The sequence below is a fragment of the Cupressus sempervirens genome, chromosome 6 (assembly GCF_028749045.1).
Source record: "Cupressus sempervirens isolate cs-2001-9-10 chromosome 6, ASM2874904v1, whole genome shotgun sequence".
Classification (NCBI taxonomy): Eukaryota; Viridiplantae; Streptophyta; class Pinopsida; order Cupressales; family Cupressaceae; genus Cupressus; species Cupressus sempervirens.
In genome coordinates, this window is record NC_143123.1 from 387,906,179 (window position 1) to 387,925,073 (window position 18,895).

Genomic DNA, 18,895 nt, shown 5'->3' on the forward strand with positions numbered 1-18,895 from the left:
GATCATGCCTTAGAGAAGGAGCAATTATTTATAGGCCTTCCGTGCAAGAATAGATCTGTATGATCTTGGGCAATCAGATTAGTATTATATCGAAGTTATAGATTTAACACTCCCTCTTAACTTGATAATCACACTGAGAGATAACATATCTAGCATCATCAATTACGATGAATAAGCATAGATTGATACTCTATATCTCTCTGAATCTTCTTATTATGTGGTATCATCAAACACATCAAACTATGTCATATTACTATCCCTATGATATGACTTATCACTGATACTAGTGATAACAGTATTGCAAAGAATACAATATACAGGATAAAATCTAGAGAATAATTAAATTCTTCATTTATCCAAGTTGTGACTCATAGGTACTGACATTCCTATACCACAGGCACAACATGATTCAGAGTTAAGATCTACCAAAACATAGGATAAACTCTGGAGAATAATAAAATTCTTCCTTTATCCAAATTGTGACATAGAAATAACAATGTCTACATCACAATGTGATCTTGAACTCCTCTAGATCTAACAGTAGATCTCTATTGTTCAGCACATTATCTAAGAGATCGTCATCTCTCATAATGTCATTTATACAAGTGTTCATTATCTCAGAGATCGTCACCACTTAAATAATGAATACAAATAGAGCCCATAACAATCAATAGCCTGACAACAAAAATTATTTTACTAATAATTTAAAGAATACAAATGTATTACAATTGAACCATAAGAAGTCTTTTCCTAAAGTGATCTATCTTCACTCAAGAGAGAGGTTTGGTAAGAATATCTATTGTTTGATCTGCAGTGCAAATGTATTCTAATTTTACAGTATTCCTATCTACCATATCTCTTACATAATGGTAAGGAATTTCAATATGCTTGGACCTGTCATGAAAAACTGGATTCACAAAAAGCTTGATGGAACTCTGATTATCACAATGAATAATCGTAAGATTCATGGCTTGACCAAATAGTCTCACAAGTAACTTTCTAAGCCAAATTGCTTCCCGAAAGGCTATTGCTGCTGCAATGTATTCGGCCTCTATGAAACTTTGTGCTACTGACGACTGCTTTCTACATATCCATGATATCATTGCTAAGCCTTAACTAAAACAGCAACCTGAAGTGCTTTTCTGTCGATAACACTTCAAACCCAATCTGAGTCTATGTACCCATGTAGGTCCAATTTAACTTTCTCATACTTAAGCCCAAGGCTAAGAATACCTTGTAAGTATCTCATGATGTGTTTGACTACAACTAGGTGAATCTCCTTTGGCTCACATGTAAACTGACTTAAGGCGTTAACAGCATAGCAAATATCAGATCTTGTATTTACCAAGTACATAAGGGACCCAATCATATGTCAATAAAGAGTAGAATCTATGGAAGGTGATTCTGTCACTGTTTCCTTAAATTTATGTAGATTAGTCTCCATTGGAGAAGACATAGGCCTGCAATAACACATTCCAAATCTCTTCAAGATGTCTAATGTATACTTTCCTTGATTAAGTATGATGTTGTAAGAATTCTGCCATACTTCCAGTCCTAGGAAGTAATGAAGAAGTCCTAAATCTTTCATCTCAAATTCTCTAATTAGATCTTTCTTGCATTGATCTATGAGGTGATCATCACCTGTTATTAGTGAATCATCAACGTAGATTATCAAAATTACCATATCATTTTTATCCGTTTTATAATATAGATTTGGATCAGATTCATCTTTATCTGTTTTAGAGCCTATTTAAGCCCATAAAGAGCATTTTTGAGCCTGCATACAAAAAATTTAGGGTTATGAGTTTCAAATCCTTCAGGTTGCTCCAAATATACCTCTTTTTTGTAATCTTTCCATTCAGAAATGTTGTTTTTACATCCATCTAATGTACTTTCCATCCCTTCGATGCTACAATAGCTAGGACTGCTCTTACAGAGGTGTATCTGGCAACAAGAGCAAAGGTTTCTTCATAATCAATCCCCTCTTTCTAAGAGAATCCCCTAGCTACGAATCTGGCTTTATATTTTTCAATGCTACCGTCAGGAGCATGCTTATTTAAGCCCATAAAGAGCGTTCTTGAGCTTGCATACAAAAACTTTACAGTTATGAGTTGCAAATCCTTCAGGTTGCTCCAAATATACCTCTTTTGTAATCTTTCCATTCAGAAATGTTGTTTTTACATCCATCTAATGTACTTTCCATCCCTTCGATGCTACAATAGCTAGGACTGCTCTTACAGAGGTGTATCTGGCAACAGGAGCAAAGGTTTCTTCATAATCAATCCCCTCTTTCTGAGAGAATCCCCTAGCTACGAATCTGGCTTTATATTTTTCAATGCTACCATCAGGAGCATGCTTGATTTTAAATATCCGCTTAGAAAAAACAATGGATTTTCCTTCAGGTCTTGGAACAATTTCCCAAACATCATTCTTCATAATGGATTGGTATTCTTCCGTCATGGCATCCTTCCAAGCTGTATGTTTAATAGCATCTAAAACATTGGTTGGTTTTGATTTAGACAAATCACTCTCGTTTGCTGCATAGCTAGAAAATCTTTTCAGTCTTTTCCTTTCTCCGAAGGTTCTAGATGGTGCAGTGATGTCTTGTGCTTCGTCTAATGTCTTAATGACCCAAAGTGGTCTTTTCGTAAAATTTTGAGTTTCCTCAAGATTGAGATTTTGAATTTCATCTTCAATTTCTTCAATGTTCTCCCTCTGAAACTCAGATTCAGTATGTTCTTCAGAACTAGGTAAGGGAGAGGGATCTCCAGAACTTAGGGCTCTTTTGAATGCTAAATCTTCTTCAAATATTACATCTTTACTACGTTCAATATTTTTCTGACCAAGTATGAAAATCCTATATGCTTTAGATGTTTCACTACAACCGCCAAAAATACCTTTCCTCCCGAAGGGTTCTAACTTAGTTCTCTTTTCTTTTGGAACATGTATATATACTGGGCACAAAAAAATCCTAAGATGACTTATATTAGGTTTAACCTTCGTAAAGACTTCTTCAGGAGTTTTATCTCTAAGGTAGGAGTGAGGACTTTTGTTTTGAATATAGACAGTAGTACAAGAGGCTTCTGCCCAAAGATAATATTCTAAATTTTCATTAAATATCATAGCTCTTGCAACTTCTATAATTGTTTTATTCTTCCTTTTTGCTACCTCATTTTGTTGTGGGTTATAATGAACAGTATACTCCCTCTTAATTCCTGGTTCGTTACAAAACTCTTTAAACAAATCAAAGGTATATTCCCCCCATTATCAGTCCTAAGAGTTTTTGTGTCCTAACAAGTTTTCAATAGGTTTTGAATTCTTTAAATCTCTTAAGGATTTCTTCTGATTCTTTACATTTTAAGAAGTAAATCCAAGTTTTCCTAGAGAAGTCATCTTTAAAAAATATATAGTACCAAAATCCTCCAAGAGAAGGAACAAACATAGGTCCACATAAATCTAAGTGGATTAATTCCAAAACATTGTTAGTTTTCCTAGTGCTATCATGAAATGGACTTTTGGTGTTCTTACTTAGAGCGCATCATTTCAATATGCTTGAGTGAGCATTATTCAACTTAGGTAAACTAGTTACCATCTTCTCCATGGTTGATAAGGTTTTGAAATTTAGATGTCCTAACCTTTTGTGTCATATTTCGTTTATATCAGCAACTTAATGAATTAAGGCTTGAATAGGTTTACAAGATTCTGTATTTAGCTCATACAAGTATCCCTTTCTTTGACCAATCAACTTTTCTTTCTTAAATGAGAGTTCTTAGACTAGGTCATTACTTTACCTTCCATGAATGCAACATTATGTCCATCATCTTCAAGTGTTGTAACCGAGATTAGATTCCTTTTTATCCCTAGTACATAGAGTACTCATTTGAGATGTAGAGAACTACCCGACTTCAATTTCAAGGTACAATTTCCAATTCCTTTAACTGAATGAGAGGAATTATCACCGATGGTAACTTCACCATCAACTTCTTCAGATATAGATTCCAATGCTTCTTTGTATCTTGTAATGTGTCGAGATGATCCACTATCAATTACCTATGCTTTGTTTGATACTTCATTTGATAGTGCAGAATACAATCCATGATTCTCAAGATCATAGTATCTTCTTTCCTAGTAATGTTTGTACAGTTTACTTGCTGCTTTGTGTTCTCAGGACAATTAGATCTATAGTGTCCAAATTTTTCTCATTTGAAGCATTTTATTTTGGATAGATCTTTCTTAGGTTTGTCATTTCTTTGATTACCCTTCTTCTTGAAGTGCTTCTTCTTACCTTTATAGGAATTAGTATTAAGAACATAAAGTTCTTCATCTTCAATTTTCAATCTTCTTTCTTAAGTTTCCTAGATTCTTCTTGCAGGCAATCTCCTTTTAAGTCTATTAAAGTCTCGAAGATTGTCTCTAGCACTTACTCCTTGTGAGAACGTTTCCCATGAATCTGGTAATCCTTTTATAGCCATAAGTGTTAGTTCCTTGTCTTCAATTATGATCCCTATACTTGCAAGTTCGTCTCTTAGACTAGCCACCCTTAGGAAGTAAGAGTTCATAGATTCTCCCTTCTTTATCTGTATATGATTTAGTTGTCTTTTTAGTGCAAGGGTTCTAGTCGCATTGTTAACCTTATTTGCATTTAATAATGCATCCATCATATGAAATCCTATTTGATGTTTCATTAGCATAGGTACTATTTCATTCTTCACTCCATATAATATGATCTGCATGGGTAACCTATTTCCTTTACTCCAAATAGTTTTGTTAGGTTCAACAGCAGGTTGTTTGGATGTCGAATCAACATACTGTTTCACATCATTGTCTTCAAGAATCATCATAATTCTCAATTTCCAAGCAACGACGTGTTCTTTCCCATAAAACCTGTCCTCGGGTCTGATTGTGTTTGTCATTGAAGATAGAAAGATGTTGCTAGATATATTAAGTCGAATTGTCAATTTGGAGAGCCTTGGTTCGACTACCAGAGCTCTAATACCATATAAAGTTTCTGCAAATTCTGTGTGATCAAACTGAGATAATACCTTCACCAATGCTTGTTGAAGATGATCTTCCTTAATTCGGACTTGTATGAAGAGATGTCAATAATATATTTATTATTCTGAAATATTTTATCTCTGCAAAGATTCGTATGGGGCAAACTTGCTTAAAGGAGTAGACTATGTTTTTTGTGTCCTTTAACTACAACCAAACCCCATATAAATAAGGTAACCAAAGTGCATGTCCCTTGAAGGGACATGACCCTATCTAGGTCGGCCCTTAACTGATTTCTCATAATCGGTGCCAAGGAGGGATAGTAATTGTTTGTTATCCAAACTAGCTATGATTAGTTTAGTTCAAACTTAAATGCCATCATCCAAGAGAAAAGTCGATCATGCCTTAGACAAGGAGCAATTATTTATAGGCCTTCCACGCAAGAATAGATCTGTATGATCTTGTGCAATCAAATCAATATTATATCGAAGTTATAGATTTAACATTTAGATCTATAGTGTCGAAACTTTTCGCATTTGAAGCATTTTATTTTGGATAGATCTTTCTTAGATTTGTCATTTCTTTGATTACCCTTTCTCTTCTTGAAGTGCTTCTTCTTAACTTTATAGGAATTTGTATTGAGAACATGAAGTTCTTCATCTTCAATTTTCAATCTTCCTCCTTTCTTAAGTTTCCTAGATTCTTCTTGCAGGCAATCTCCTTTGAGTCTATTAAAGTCTGGAAGATTGTCTCTAGCACTTACTCCTTGTAAGAATGTTTCCTATGGATCAGGTAACCCATCTATAGCCATAAGTGTTAGTTCCTTGTCTTCAATTATGGTTCCTATGCTTGCAAGTTCGTCGTTTAGACTAGCCACCCTTAGGAAGTAAGAGTTCATAGATTCTCCCTTCTTTATTTGTATATGATTTAGTTGCTTTTTTAGTGCAAGGGTTCTAGTTGCATTGTTAACCTCATATGCATTTAATAATGCATCCATCATATGAAATGTTGTTTGATGTTTCATTAGCATAGGTACTATTTCATTTTTTACTCCATCTAATATGATCTACATGGCTTTCTTGTTTCCTTTACTCCATATAGTTTTATTAGGTTCAATAGCAGGTTGCTTGGATGCTGAATCAACAAACTATTACACATCATTGTCTTCAAGAATCATCATAATTCCGAATTTCCAAACAACGAAGTGTTCTTTCCCATCAAACATGTCCTCGGGTCTGATTGTGCTTGCCATTGAAGATAGAAGGCTGTTGCTAGATATAAAAGTCTGATTGTCAATTTGCAGAGCCTAGGTTCGACTACCAGAGCTCTAATACCATGTAAAGTTTCTGCAGATTCTGCTATAAATCAGATTGAGATAATACATTCTTTATGAAGCTTGCTATAGATGATCTTCTATAACCAGACTTGAATGAAGTGATAACAATAATATAAATATTATTCAGGAAATGTTTTATCTCTCCAAGTGTTCTTCTAGGGCAGTATTATTAAAGGAGCAGACTATATGTTTTTTTGTTTGTCCTTTATCTACAACCACACCCTACATATATACGGCAACCAAAGGGCATGTCCCTTGAAGGGACATGACCCTATCTAGGTCGGCCCTTAATAGATTTCCCATAATCGATGCCAAAGGAGAATAGGTTTTCTAATCACATTAACTAAGATTAGTTAAGTTCACACTCAACAACTATTATCCCAAATGAGATGTCGATCATGCCTATGAAGGGACAATTATATATAAGCCTTCATTAGTAAGGCATTTCATGCAAGATAAGATCTGTGCGATCTGCACAATCAGATCCAATGGTAATTGAAGTTACAGATTTAACATCCTCAAGCCATTGAATTTTCTCATTAAGTTATTTTGTGGTAATTTATTTCTATTAGCTATTTGTTGTTGACGTAATTAGGTTTTGTAATGAATTAACTAGGCTCTTGATTTTAATTCGATCTTGGTCATTCATTGTAATTGGAGCTCCTATATAAACCCTGCCATTGTCATTTGTAAATGAAGATTGGTGGAGAACTGTTCCTAATTTATTGCCAAAGTTGCTCTACTATTCATTGTTGTGTTTCTGCATGTGAATAACTATGATCTTATTTAAAGTATTGCATGGTGATCTACCTTCCTCACTTAGAACAGATTTGATTACAAGTTGTTTAGTTAGAATTTGTTTTAAGTAATTTAGTGAATAAGAGTAATTGTGAATCTAGACTTGTTTGACTAGACCCTAGACCAAACCACTAGCTGCTTACTCCATGTAGATTTTCCATGCATGGTCGAATGACATTTATATACATTTAACTTCAATTTATTTTTGTCCTTTGGCTTGCATCCATAGATAGAATTAAAGAAATGGTAGACTTGAAAATCATTTAAACACACCTTAGAACTTTGCACTAGGTGGGTGGAGTCACTGACAAGATTGCATATAGTAGAGTCCAAGTGTATTCACTATTCCTTGCATCCTTAGGTAGTAGTAGAAGTAGATTAGATTCCTAAGATTAAGTTGCACTTTGTAAGTTGGAAGCCATGATATATTTTCATTGCACATTGTAAAGCCACATCATTTGAAGTTAAGTTAACAAGTCTTAATGAGCACATCACATTATTTTCACTGAGTATCCACATTAAGAAGGAACCTTGCAGTCGCCTTGCGATGTTTCATTGCAGTCTTAGCATAAGTGGTGTCTTTGTTCAAGACAGGATGCAATATCCAGTGTTTCATTTTGAGACATTGAGTGTTCTATCATGTATGTTGTAAGGAAACAAAACTCCCATCAACAAGTACCAAAGATCAAGATTGCCTATTGAGGTTATAATTTTGAACAGCAATAAAAATATAACTAAACTATTACTAGTAAGGAAAGCAACATCATTTATACATCTTTCTGTCAATCTAGACATGCCTATGGATTCCTGCTTGCTTTTAAGATTAAACATTTCTGTTAAAATAGTATGTCTGAACTTTTCTTAGTGTATATTTTATATATATGTCTAGCCCTTTTTGTGTTTGCTGAGGAGTTATACTTAAAAAATAAATACACATTTTCAGCTCAAGCTATGGTTACAAATTAATCAAGCAAAGCACATGCCTGATTCATGAAAAAACCGGAAGTCAAAGCTCAAAATTGAAAAAATTAGACGTCGTCACACAAAAGCATACCTCCCATCAACAGAACCTGGCTTGTGTTGTCCATCTGCAGCTTGCAAAGAATCAATATGATTATCATTCCGCCGCATAGTTCTAGTCCGGCGTGACCCTCGATGTGAACTACCAGATATAATACCAGATGCTGCCAAGGTAGGAATGTCGTCATCTTTCTCATTAATGATGGTAGAACTTGAGCTGAAAAAGTAATTTACAAAGTTGTAAGTCATAATAGATGAAATGTATGTAATGGATAATATTGAGATAATTTTAAATTGAAATTAATCACAGAGATAGGAAAAAATTATTAATAAAATAAATAATTTCATTCTTTCATGCATTTCAAAGTTGCATAGATACGGAGATAGATATAAATACAAATACGGTATTGGGTACGGATACAGTCATTTTTTAAGACCCCAATATGGATATGGCTGGACACGACATTAATAATAACACATACACATATATTTAACATAATTTTCCAAGTCATTATAGGAGATTTTCATTACTTCAAATGCAATATTAACACATTAATGCTACATAAATATTTATAAGTTAATTTAACACTTTGCAATATGTAAACATAGTAGAGTTGCATTAGAAGATAACCCAAAAACGGGTTGCCGAAATAGAGAAAACATTTTATTTGTCTTTCTTATTTGGTGCAGGTTTTGTTTATACTATTTTTTCCAAAAAAATTCTTTAATAAAGTAAATCTTAAATTAAATTTGGGAAGATTTATGTCAGATCTTTAAAAAAACCAAATACCATAGTATTTGGCACGGTTGGAAAATCAAGTTTTTTTAGGCAGACATGCGTATAATATTGGACATGTATCCGAGCAGTATCAGATAGGTTTCCAAGTTGGATACGGGGATACACACGCCCAAGGAGGGACAGAGGAGTTTCCAGCAACTCTGATGCATTTCTTTAAGAAGTCTGATGGAATATACAATAAAATGCATGGCCAGTTGTGTCAGACTAAATAAGGGTTAGATATTTTGAATACATTGGAAGAAGAAAGACCAGAAGACTGAACCAAACCCTTTCAGGAAACAGAAGTCTTGTCTACTTTCCTCAATTTCAGTCTTAATCATGAGTCTTCAGTTTTGCCCAAATCCTTGTTAGCTAGTTCCTCTATTATGCTTTAAATTAATTCTATGATACCGAAAAGAGCTGCAAACAAAGCATCTTCAATACAAGGAAAACAAAGAGTACCTGTATTCTCCCTTATTATAAAGATGAGAATGCAAGTCTTCTACTACTTTAAAAAACAGGGTTCCACGTAATTTACTAAGTTCTGAGCGAACATCTTGCAATGCACCAACCTGCAAATATCAAAAAAGCAACAAAGGAATGAGATTATTTGTATATTCTCCAGATCCATTAGTATTTTAGTATATCAAAACTTGGCAAATGAAACACATGCTCCATCGAACAAAAAGGCTTCAGATGATGCATATTGCCTCTATATCCAGTAAACTTTTATTTCCCTAGCTTGCTCATTATGTTGAGTGAAAAATATGTAATCGATAAAAGAGAACTCAAAAATTTAGGACCCTTAGAGGACAGGGCCTCAAATTCTTTTAACAGAAATACATGTAAATCCCAAGCATATTACATCAAACAAAAAGGGTTAGACGATACAAATTGTCTCTATATCAAACAAACTTTCATTTCCGTAGCTTGCACATAATGTCAAGAAAAAAATGTGGAATAGATATTACAGAGCTCCAGAATTTTAAAACCATACAGACCAGGGCCTCAAAATTCTTTTGACACAAATACATATAAACTGCAAGCACTAAATACAGTAAAACTGTAGCAAATAAGAACTACAGAATACGGTTTCAAAAGAGACTGGATAAGCATTATTTTGCCAGGCAAAAAAGTGTACCTTTTTCATAGAACATTATAAGTTGACATAATAGAATCAATACAAAAAATATCTGGTTACATCTTTCAGTTTGCAATTTTCACTACAATAATCATCTAGAAAACATATGTAGTCAGCAAAAGTGATAGTGTACGTGGTTAAATTAAAATTGTTATGCTTTGTAATTGGGTTGATAACTTCCCAACTACTTGTTTTTTTACGATGAAACCAAACTTTTCTAGGCCCTACTATGAGATATGATGTATATGATGAAGGAGCTCAAAGCTGAGAAGGGAAGTTCAAATAGAACAAAAAATTTTGGTGGACCAATTGCAAAGTAGGCCACATACAAACAAATTGTCCAAAAAAATTATTTTGCAACATCTATCACGTAGTGATGTATCCCATTAAGGAACACCCTACAATCTAAAGAAAAGAAAAACACAAGTGCTCATTACTCAGGGGGAACAATCAAACCCACAGATCACACCTCCAAAACCTCCAATATTCTAAAACAATCCTAATGCACTACCTATTGAATACCACAACAAACAATGAAACAATAACAAGTACAACACTAACAATAGTGGCCCAAGAAGTAGAATTCAATACGACAAAAAAGGAAGACCAATGATACAATATTGAAAGTGCATCAAATGTTGTTGCTTTGCCCAAGAATATCGAAATGGTCAAAACAATTTGAGAATGTTGTGCAACTAGTGTTGACCAGCTAATCACGAAGACACCAACTGCCTGGAGTAAAAAGGAATTAATATGTTAGCAGTTGAGGATTCCAACCAAGAGATTCTAGCAATCACCAAATTACAATCAAAGAAGGTAATGAACTCAGACCCCCCTACGCAAAAAGAAAAACTTCAGGGAAATCAAAGTCGATGTCGAACAAGCAATGGCAAATGAAAGAAACTGCAATGAAGCCACAAGTACTTCCTTGACGTTGGAGTCAAAGAAAAACAGTCCCACACATGTTGCATAGAACAATTCCAGTAAAAGTAATAGACCTTGTAGAATCCATGCCTCCATTGAAGGTAGAAATCACCAATATAGTCACTAACAATATTGTCACCCAAAACAAATATAAGCCACAACAAGAATGAATAGTGAATTAACCAACCAAAGGCAACCAAGCTATTGATCCAATGTTGTGGACAATGAGCATAGAGAGAAAGTCAGACATGGTCAAGATGAAAATAATGGGGAAGAACTCGACGAGTATCATCATAAATGGGAAATACTAAAAAGACGAGCACTTTGGTAGCAAACATTTTTCTTAGTAGGCGCAAACCAGCACAGTATCAATCCACTGGGAACATTGATGGTGGAGAAGGTGACGATTGGGACCTAATGTTTCCTCTTAGTCTTTGTAGTCATTACACTGTAGAAGAAGGCTTACAATCGATTGATCAAAAGACCATAATTGAAAGCGTAATAAACTCTCCACCAAGAGCAAAGTATGTCATTGACTTGAGAAAGTAGGCAATAAGCGAAGAGTTGATATCATCCAAGTCAGAGTCAATGGATAGAGAGTCAAGAATGGATAAAAGAGATACACAAAACTAAATGGTCTAGGGTACTAGACCTAAAAATTGTTCTCACAATGAAGCGAGTTCTCCTAATGGGATGTTTACCTAGTAAATGTAAGACTGTGAAGTCCTTCACCACAAATACAACATGCTATAGATTGGGGAAATTGAAGAAGGTGAGAGGTGAGAAAGGTAGGACTAGTAACACATCCCCCCCCCCCCCCCGCCTAATACAAAGAGTGCAAGAAATGGCATGGGTGGATGATACATCAGCTCCTCACTTTAAATCAGAGTTCCCAAACTCCTCAAGACAAGCCCTGAGCCAAATGACCCTGAGAGAGTTGCAAGGGCCTGAATTCAAAGAACTTCATAAGTATGAACAAATCTATAAGCATCATCAATGTCCAAGGGATGAAAAGCCAAAGACATGTCTGAAAGAGATGAAAGACTATATATTGATTCATAATAAAGTTAGAGAGGTAGTGATCATGTTCATTAATGTGGAAAATAAATATCCAGACATATCATTTATAATGATGACTAATAAAGGTGAAAATAATATAAACAAATGACCATATAGCAATGATCGTGTACAGAACGAGAACAAGGCAAAGGCAAGTCAAAGGAATAAAGAAGCAAAATATATTACTGTCAAACCTGCAGACAAATAAAGTCAATAATAAAGAATAGAAAAATATTAGCAGGAGCAAACTCAAGAGATGTCAGCTATAAGAAAAGATAAGATAAAATATTAATGTCCAACAAGAGACCACAAATGGGCGTAAGGGACTAAAGGTACAAACAAAGGGCACAAAGTAGCGGGACCACCAAACGGTGTCTAAGAAAGAAAGGAAACAAACAGAACAAACAACAAAGAGAAACAACGCTAAACAAGATAGACTACAAAACCACCAAAAGACTAGCACTGGAGAGAGGAGGGTCGTTTTCGATGGTGATGCATGTGTGTGTGATGTTTGCGCGGTCTCACCAATATGATATGAGTAGCAGTGGATGAGGTCCCACACCACTTGGTTCCTCTAGGAGAGGTGACCGGATTAAAGAAGGAAGTGATAGCTGATGAGGGGATGCAGATCCAAAGGGACAAGTCAATATTCCACATACAACGTAGTGCTATAAAGGGCACAGCTTCAATAGATTAAATGAACATAGCAGATCATGGTTATGAAGACAATAACCATTTAAGATGAAACAGACAATTAAAAACGATGAGACCTGATTTAATATACAGCAGCACGAAGACTCAATGAGCATATGAAGATGATTGCAGCAACTTATTAAAGTTGTTCTTCTCAAATTAATGGCGATAACCAAACACAATTCAAACATAGAGATTAACAAGAAAGAGATAACTTTTGGAAATCGGTGAGCATAAACCAATAAGTAATTTAATTGATATGCATGAATGCAATGAAGATGGTACTAGTGCATGATGAAGTAAAATTCCTACACATAACGTTGATCATAAAAAGCGATGATTAAAATGGAAAATATACATGTAATATATTGATGAAGATCCGATAAAAATACGCCAAGTGAGTCAGCAAAAATGACAATAATAAATGGGGGCCATGTTTAATGATTCATTAAGACAACGATGAAGTTACTTAAGCAATCCAAGGCAATGCACAATGATTATTTTTCAAATGACAAGGTTGAACGAAAAACCAATACCCATCGAATAGCTTGGACACCAAGAAAAAAGCGATGCATAATATAAGTAAAGTACAGTGATATATTTGAGCATCTGAACAAGCAGAGACAATGAGCTGTCAAGACTAAAGAGAAACAGCGACATGTCAAACAAAGGGTTCTTAGTAACATATTATTCCAAGGTAGCGATGGAGTTCTAGCGATGTGAAAAATATGAGGTCACCTTAAGTGATAAACCAGAAGAGGTTAAAAGTGCAACACATAATCAAGTTAGCGGTAACATGAATATTGGAAGGGCAGCATCAATCAGCAAAATGGTTAAGTCTGTGAACAGTATAAGACAAGATATATTGTTTTGCGAGCAATGAAAAAAAAAATTAAAAGACATGGTGATTGTTGGCCTGATTTTCACGCATCAAAAAATTTGCAATTACCCTATGAAAATTAGGAATCTCTATGCTTAGATTGCTTAGGGTTTCATAAAAACTTTTCATTCATGTTCAAACCCTAGGGCTTTGCCTTGTCTTTTGTTTCATTAGGGTTTTGTTTTGACCTTTTGTAATGGGACACATGAAAAACCATGCTTATGTTTTATATCCCTAAGTTTTGGGCCCTTTACCTTGCTATATATGTTTTACCCCTCTATGCGTTTCAAGTTGCGATGTTGCAACTATTTTGGTCACAACATCGTCCCATTTCTCCTGCTAACTATTTGTAGAGGTGCGACTGTGCGATGACGGTTACTTTCAAGTCTGCGCGGCTTCGCAGCAGTTAAGGCTCATTGCGCAGTTTGCAGTGCGAAGAGGCGATTTCATTGTCGCATGGTCGCTGCTTGTTCTGGCATGAAGGCATTTTACGTTGCGACAAGGCAATCAAAAGTTATGGTGTGGTTGTCGCAGCTTCGCAAGGTTGACTGATACAGTTACATTTTGTGTTGCGACTATGCGAGAGGGTTAATCCAAATGGTTAAGTTTCAGGTGTTCGCATGATCACAGAGGTTTAGCACTAACCATGGTTTTGAGCTACGACGGGGCATTGGCAGTAGTCGCGTGGTCGCAGGGTTTATGATGAGTTAAAGATTTTAAGTCACGATGGCGTGACTGACTGCCACCTGTCCTGGCGGTTCCCCTTTTCAGTTTTCAAGTATTGCGGATGGTGATTGTTTCTTGATCATCAAATCTTGGCAGATCTATAGTAGGCGTATGCCTGCACTTTGAAAATGCGCACAGCTTAATGAAAGCAAGGATACGACCTATTGACATCTGTCCCTATGGGCCTCTCTTTTCTTTCATTTTTCAAGCAGTGATCGCACATGGTTCAAAGCTGTCGATCAAATGAAGATTTTTGGTTGGCGTTTACCCACATTTTGAAGATGCTCAAAAGTTAGTGAAAGCGGGGATACGATATGAGGACACATGTCCTAGTGGGCCTAGATGGTAAAGCCAAAGCAAAGGTAAACAAATCAGAGGCTGACATGTGGCACACTCCATAAAAGATGGAAAGTCAACAGGAAACGGTGAGGTCACATTTCGAATGAGTATGATCGATAAACCAAAATATAAACTCATTTGATATTTCTCAATCGAAAAAACAAATTAAAGAAAGCTTGTCGTAGCATCATGGCTTCACGAGATCGCAGGGAAGGCTAAAGTCAAGATTTTGAAGGAGTTTTGATCGATAAATGCAGGTAAGATTCATTCGATGTCATTCAGCCGAAAAGGAATGGGTTACAATCTTACGATTGTCGTAAGATCGTAAAGCAAACGAAAAAGGCTTGAGATGTTACGATCTATCGTGTTGTCGGAAGGGTCAAGATATTCAATTGCGATCTTACACCAATCGTAAGATCAGGAGGATGAATTGCATAAGTTATGATGATACGTGGGTATTGTAGGATTGTAGGTGCCCAGTTTCAATGTTGAGATGTTATGCTGGGTCGTATGGTCATGAGGTCATGTGGTCATGCGGTCGTAAGATTGTAAAGGTATGAAATCCCTGGGGAAAGTAAAGTCTCGATGTTACAACGCGCTTCAATGTTACGACATGTGCATTGTCAGATCGTGAAGAAAGATATGGTGGCCTGCGACCATACGATAAAGTTGGGCAATCGTAAGATCGTAAGGTAAAATTGATATGGTACGGTGGGGCCGGAAGCATAAGAGAGGAAAATATGCAAGTGCTGATTCAAGATCCTAATCTTATGATGAACAATGTGGTCGTAAGATCTCAATGGGAAGACAAGAAGGTTACGAGGCTACGAGGCAGAACGATCGTAAGATTGTAAGATGAATAATGAAGTTGTGATGTTACAATAAGGCCAAAGACTTACGATACTCCGATGTTCCAATGATACGACTATGCCTTGTCGTGAGATCTCAAGGGTAAAAGGTTTGGGTTCCGATCTTACGAGGTGCAGTATGTCATAAGATCGTAAAGGTAAAATGTGAAGCTCCCGATGCTACGAAATCAGTTAGATAACCACTGTCGTGTGGTTGTAAGGAGCAAGGAATGGAGCCGAGATGTTACTCCAGGCTATGTCATGACATCGTAGGGGCTGAAATGTTAACTGCCAAAGCTACAAAATGGTCTACCAAGCCGCTATCATGAGATCGTAGGGCAAATAAAAATGAATTATGATGCTAGGCCAAGGAGTGTAAACCACGATCGTAAGAGACCAAAGGGTTCCAATGTCACGATAATTGTTGTATCCTAGGATCATAGAAGCCATTTCCAAGGCTTGCGATGTTGTAATAAAAGGTTTGATTTTTTACGATCGTAAGATTGTGAAGCCACTGCTTCCTTCTTGAGATGATACGAAGGGCTTCTTCTCTAGTGTATCATGAGATCATAACATCGTGAGATCGAGAGAGTCAAAAAGTTCAAGTTGAATTGCACTGTTGCGTACGTGGATCTCACTTGGCAGTCAATCAAGGTTTGATCCTAAGGTGGTGGATGTACTTGATTTTAAAATACAAAAACAGAGCATGGCACAAGGCGGAACCGAACAAATGAATGGGTTGATTGCTCGAGCCGCACAATTTTTATGATGATCGGATTTCAAGTGGAGTAAGGATATGGTGGAAATCAAATAAAATCATATTCGTGGAACACCCACCAAGAAAAAAGTAAATATTTTGAAGGCAGTTGCAAATGATACGACTATGCCAGCAGAGGCAATTGTGGAATTTCATGATTAAAGGCAATAGACGACAAATCGGATCAAGTTGAGTACTCCTGTTGCAAGTATCACCATGTCGATTTTGCGACCGTTTTCTTGGTTTTGTCCAAAGAACAAAGAATGTTAAATGCAAATGTCTGCATAAATTTTCTAGTCAAATTCTGACACATGTGTCCTCCTCTCTTCAGTACTTGTTGCAATCCTTTATAAGGATTTCCAGGTTGAGGAGGTAAGGGTTCCGGTTTTTGTTGCTGTGAGACCATATTTGATTCCAGTTCTGTTGTGATACCAATAAAGGGGTTCCAATCTTTACTACTGTGATCACAAGATGACTCCACTTTTATTGCTCTGATACCACCCACTCTCAGCATTTTTCTTTGTTATGAACAACAGTATTGTAGTTTCTTGTAAGCATTTAAGTTACACAATCGTCTATTGTATATTTTATGAGTCTTGCATACACTTGATGTATTGGTTTCAAGGAAATTAATAGAAAGCATTACTAAAAGTTTCACTGTAAAATTTGTCTCCATCTTCATGGATTTGTAATTTTTTGTTGATATATGCATAAGGTGCATATTGTCCAATTGCAGCTTGGCTTTGAAGTTGTATACCATTGCATGTTTTGTTGTTGGGTCAAGGGCTCGAGTAAATTGCTTGATATGCATTGACAGAATTGCAGGGATCATGGGAGGATCTGATAAGTAAGAGTTTCATTTTGAAGATAGATATCTATTTGCAATGTAGATAGATAGATCAGATATTTGAGTATATGAGTATGTCTTGGGTATCCATGTGTATTTTATGACTTAGTTTATGCCCAATGGATAAGGGACTGATCAGCTTGGAGAATGCATGTCTTTGTTGTTCATACCTTGGGTTTTGCTAATAATCAACATCATAAATCAAATCTTTTCCCTTTCATGTTAAAAGAGCTAAAAGAGTTACCCTCACTTAACTTATCTAGTGCATAGGTCATATTATTAGCTATTCCATGTCTATGTTGTTTGTGTAAGTATTAGAACATTCAGAGGTATTATTTGCTGTATAGATTCAGTTATATGCTTTGAAACTAGTACCATATAAAGAATCTAAGGTCTTGCAGAGGCTGAAGAAGGAGAGTATAGCCTTATAGTTGGCCCTGGTATTTGAATGGGTGCACTGAACATGGGAATTAGCTGCCCCTAGGTGTATGTGTTCTTATCACTAGGTTATTCAAAAGCTGTTAATTCAGAAGACAACAGTGATAATGCATTAAGCCCGATAATCCTAATTTCGGCAATATTAAAAGTATGTAAACATTAAGAATTAACCAGAGAAATTAAAAATTAGTTGTGCTGATTAAAGAGTATAAACTGAAGACATGTCTCTTTTATTAATAGACACAACTTTTACATGGAATTAAAACATATAAATTGAAAATCTGTTATTTGCAAAAGGGAAGTCATAAATTGGAGAAGTATTGAGAATAAGCAAGTGGAATAAGAGGAATATGTAAGAAAGAAGAGTGGAGGAGATGAATACGAACGAGTAGAAAGGAAGGAATGTTTGTGGTGTACAAAGAAGAAATATATGTGGCAGATCAGAGTAATTGGAATATATATATATAATGAGTAGAAAGGAAGGAATGTTTGTGGTGTATAAAGAAGAAATATATGTGGCAGATCAGAGTAATTGGAATATATATATATATATAAAGGAGAGAGAGGAATAAAGAATATCCTTTTAAGTGTAAGTGTGAAAGATAATAAAAGTATAAGAACGATAAGAGAGTGATCAGTGAATGAAGAATAAGAAAAAGTGAAGTATTGTAAAGAAATATACATATATATATAATCAGATTTTCAATCTGATTTATATAGGTGGGTAAAAATATTAGAGTTAAAGTAAGAAGTGTGAGATTGGAAGATCCTTCAAATGTGGAGAAGAGTGTGAGTTTTTCTAATATATATATATATATATATCAGAATTCTAGGATGTGAAAGGTTTGTATTGTACAATGAAAATATTATATATTAGAGAATAATAAGAATAATTATATGAGATAGAACTGAAGAGAGAAAAGTATTCAGATTTGTGGAGCAAAATAGAATCCATCATCAATTGAGCAAGCAACATTAACAAGGTGGTAAAGTGGTTTTTGTGTAGAGGGTTGGTGCTCACAAAGACAGCAATGGGGGTTGGTGCTTCTAATAGGTTAGTGCCTGTGAAGTGTGGGAGTTGGAGCTTCCAATGAGTCGGTGCTCATAATCATAGGGGTTGGTGCCTCTATAATGTTCCTGACCTCTGGAGACTAGTTGGACACCCCTCAAGACCAGTACCGTACAGTATGCAGGATGTATGACAATGTATGGCGGGAGAGACATTGATTCGTACAGTGACAGCAACGAGTGACAACAAGGCCATACGGTATGCATTATATGGTCGTACAATGGATTGAATATGAGGGTTGTACGGTATG

At 35.7% G+C, this 18,895-nt stretch overlaps 1 protein-coding gene across 4 annotated transcripts in view; it reads right to left on the reverse strand.

Annotated features, from left to right (window-relative positions):
- The window catches only part of SEC8 (subunit of exocyst complex 8), a 254,137-nt gene that overhangs the window by 162,689 nt on the left and 72,553 nt on the right, over positions 1-18,895 (reverse strand). For all 4 annotated transcript variants that reach the window (XM_089788245.1, XM_089788243.1, XM_089788246.1 and 1 more), the window contains exons 6-7: positions 9,387-9,496; positions 8,181-8,363 (exon numbers count right to left, since the gene is read on the reverse strand). In XM_089788245.1, the coding sequence (XP_089644371.1) occupies positions 8,181-8,363; positions 9,387-9,496 (293 nt within the window). The remainder of the gene's footprint in view (positions 1-8,180; positions 8,364-9,386; positions 9,497-18,895) is intronic.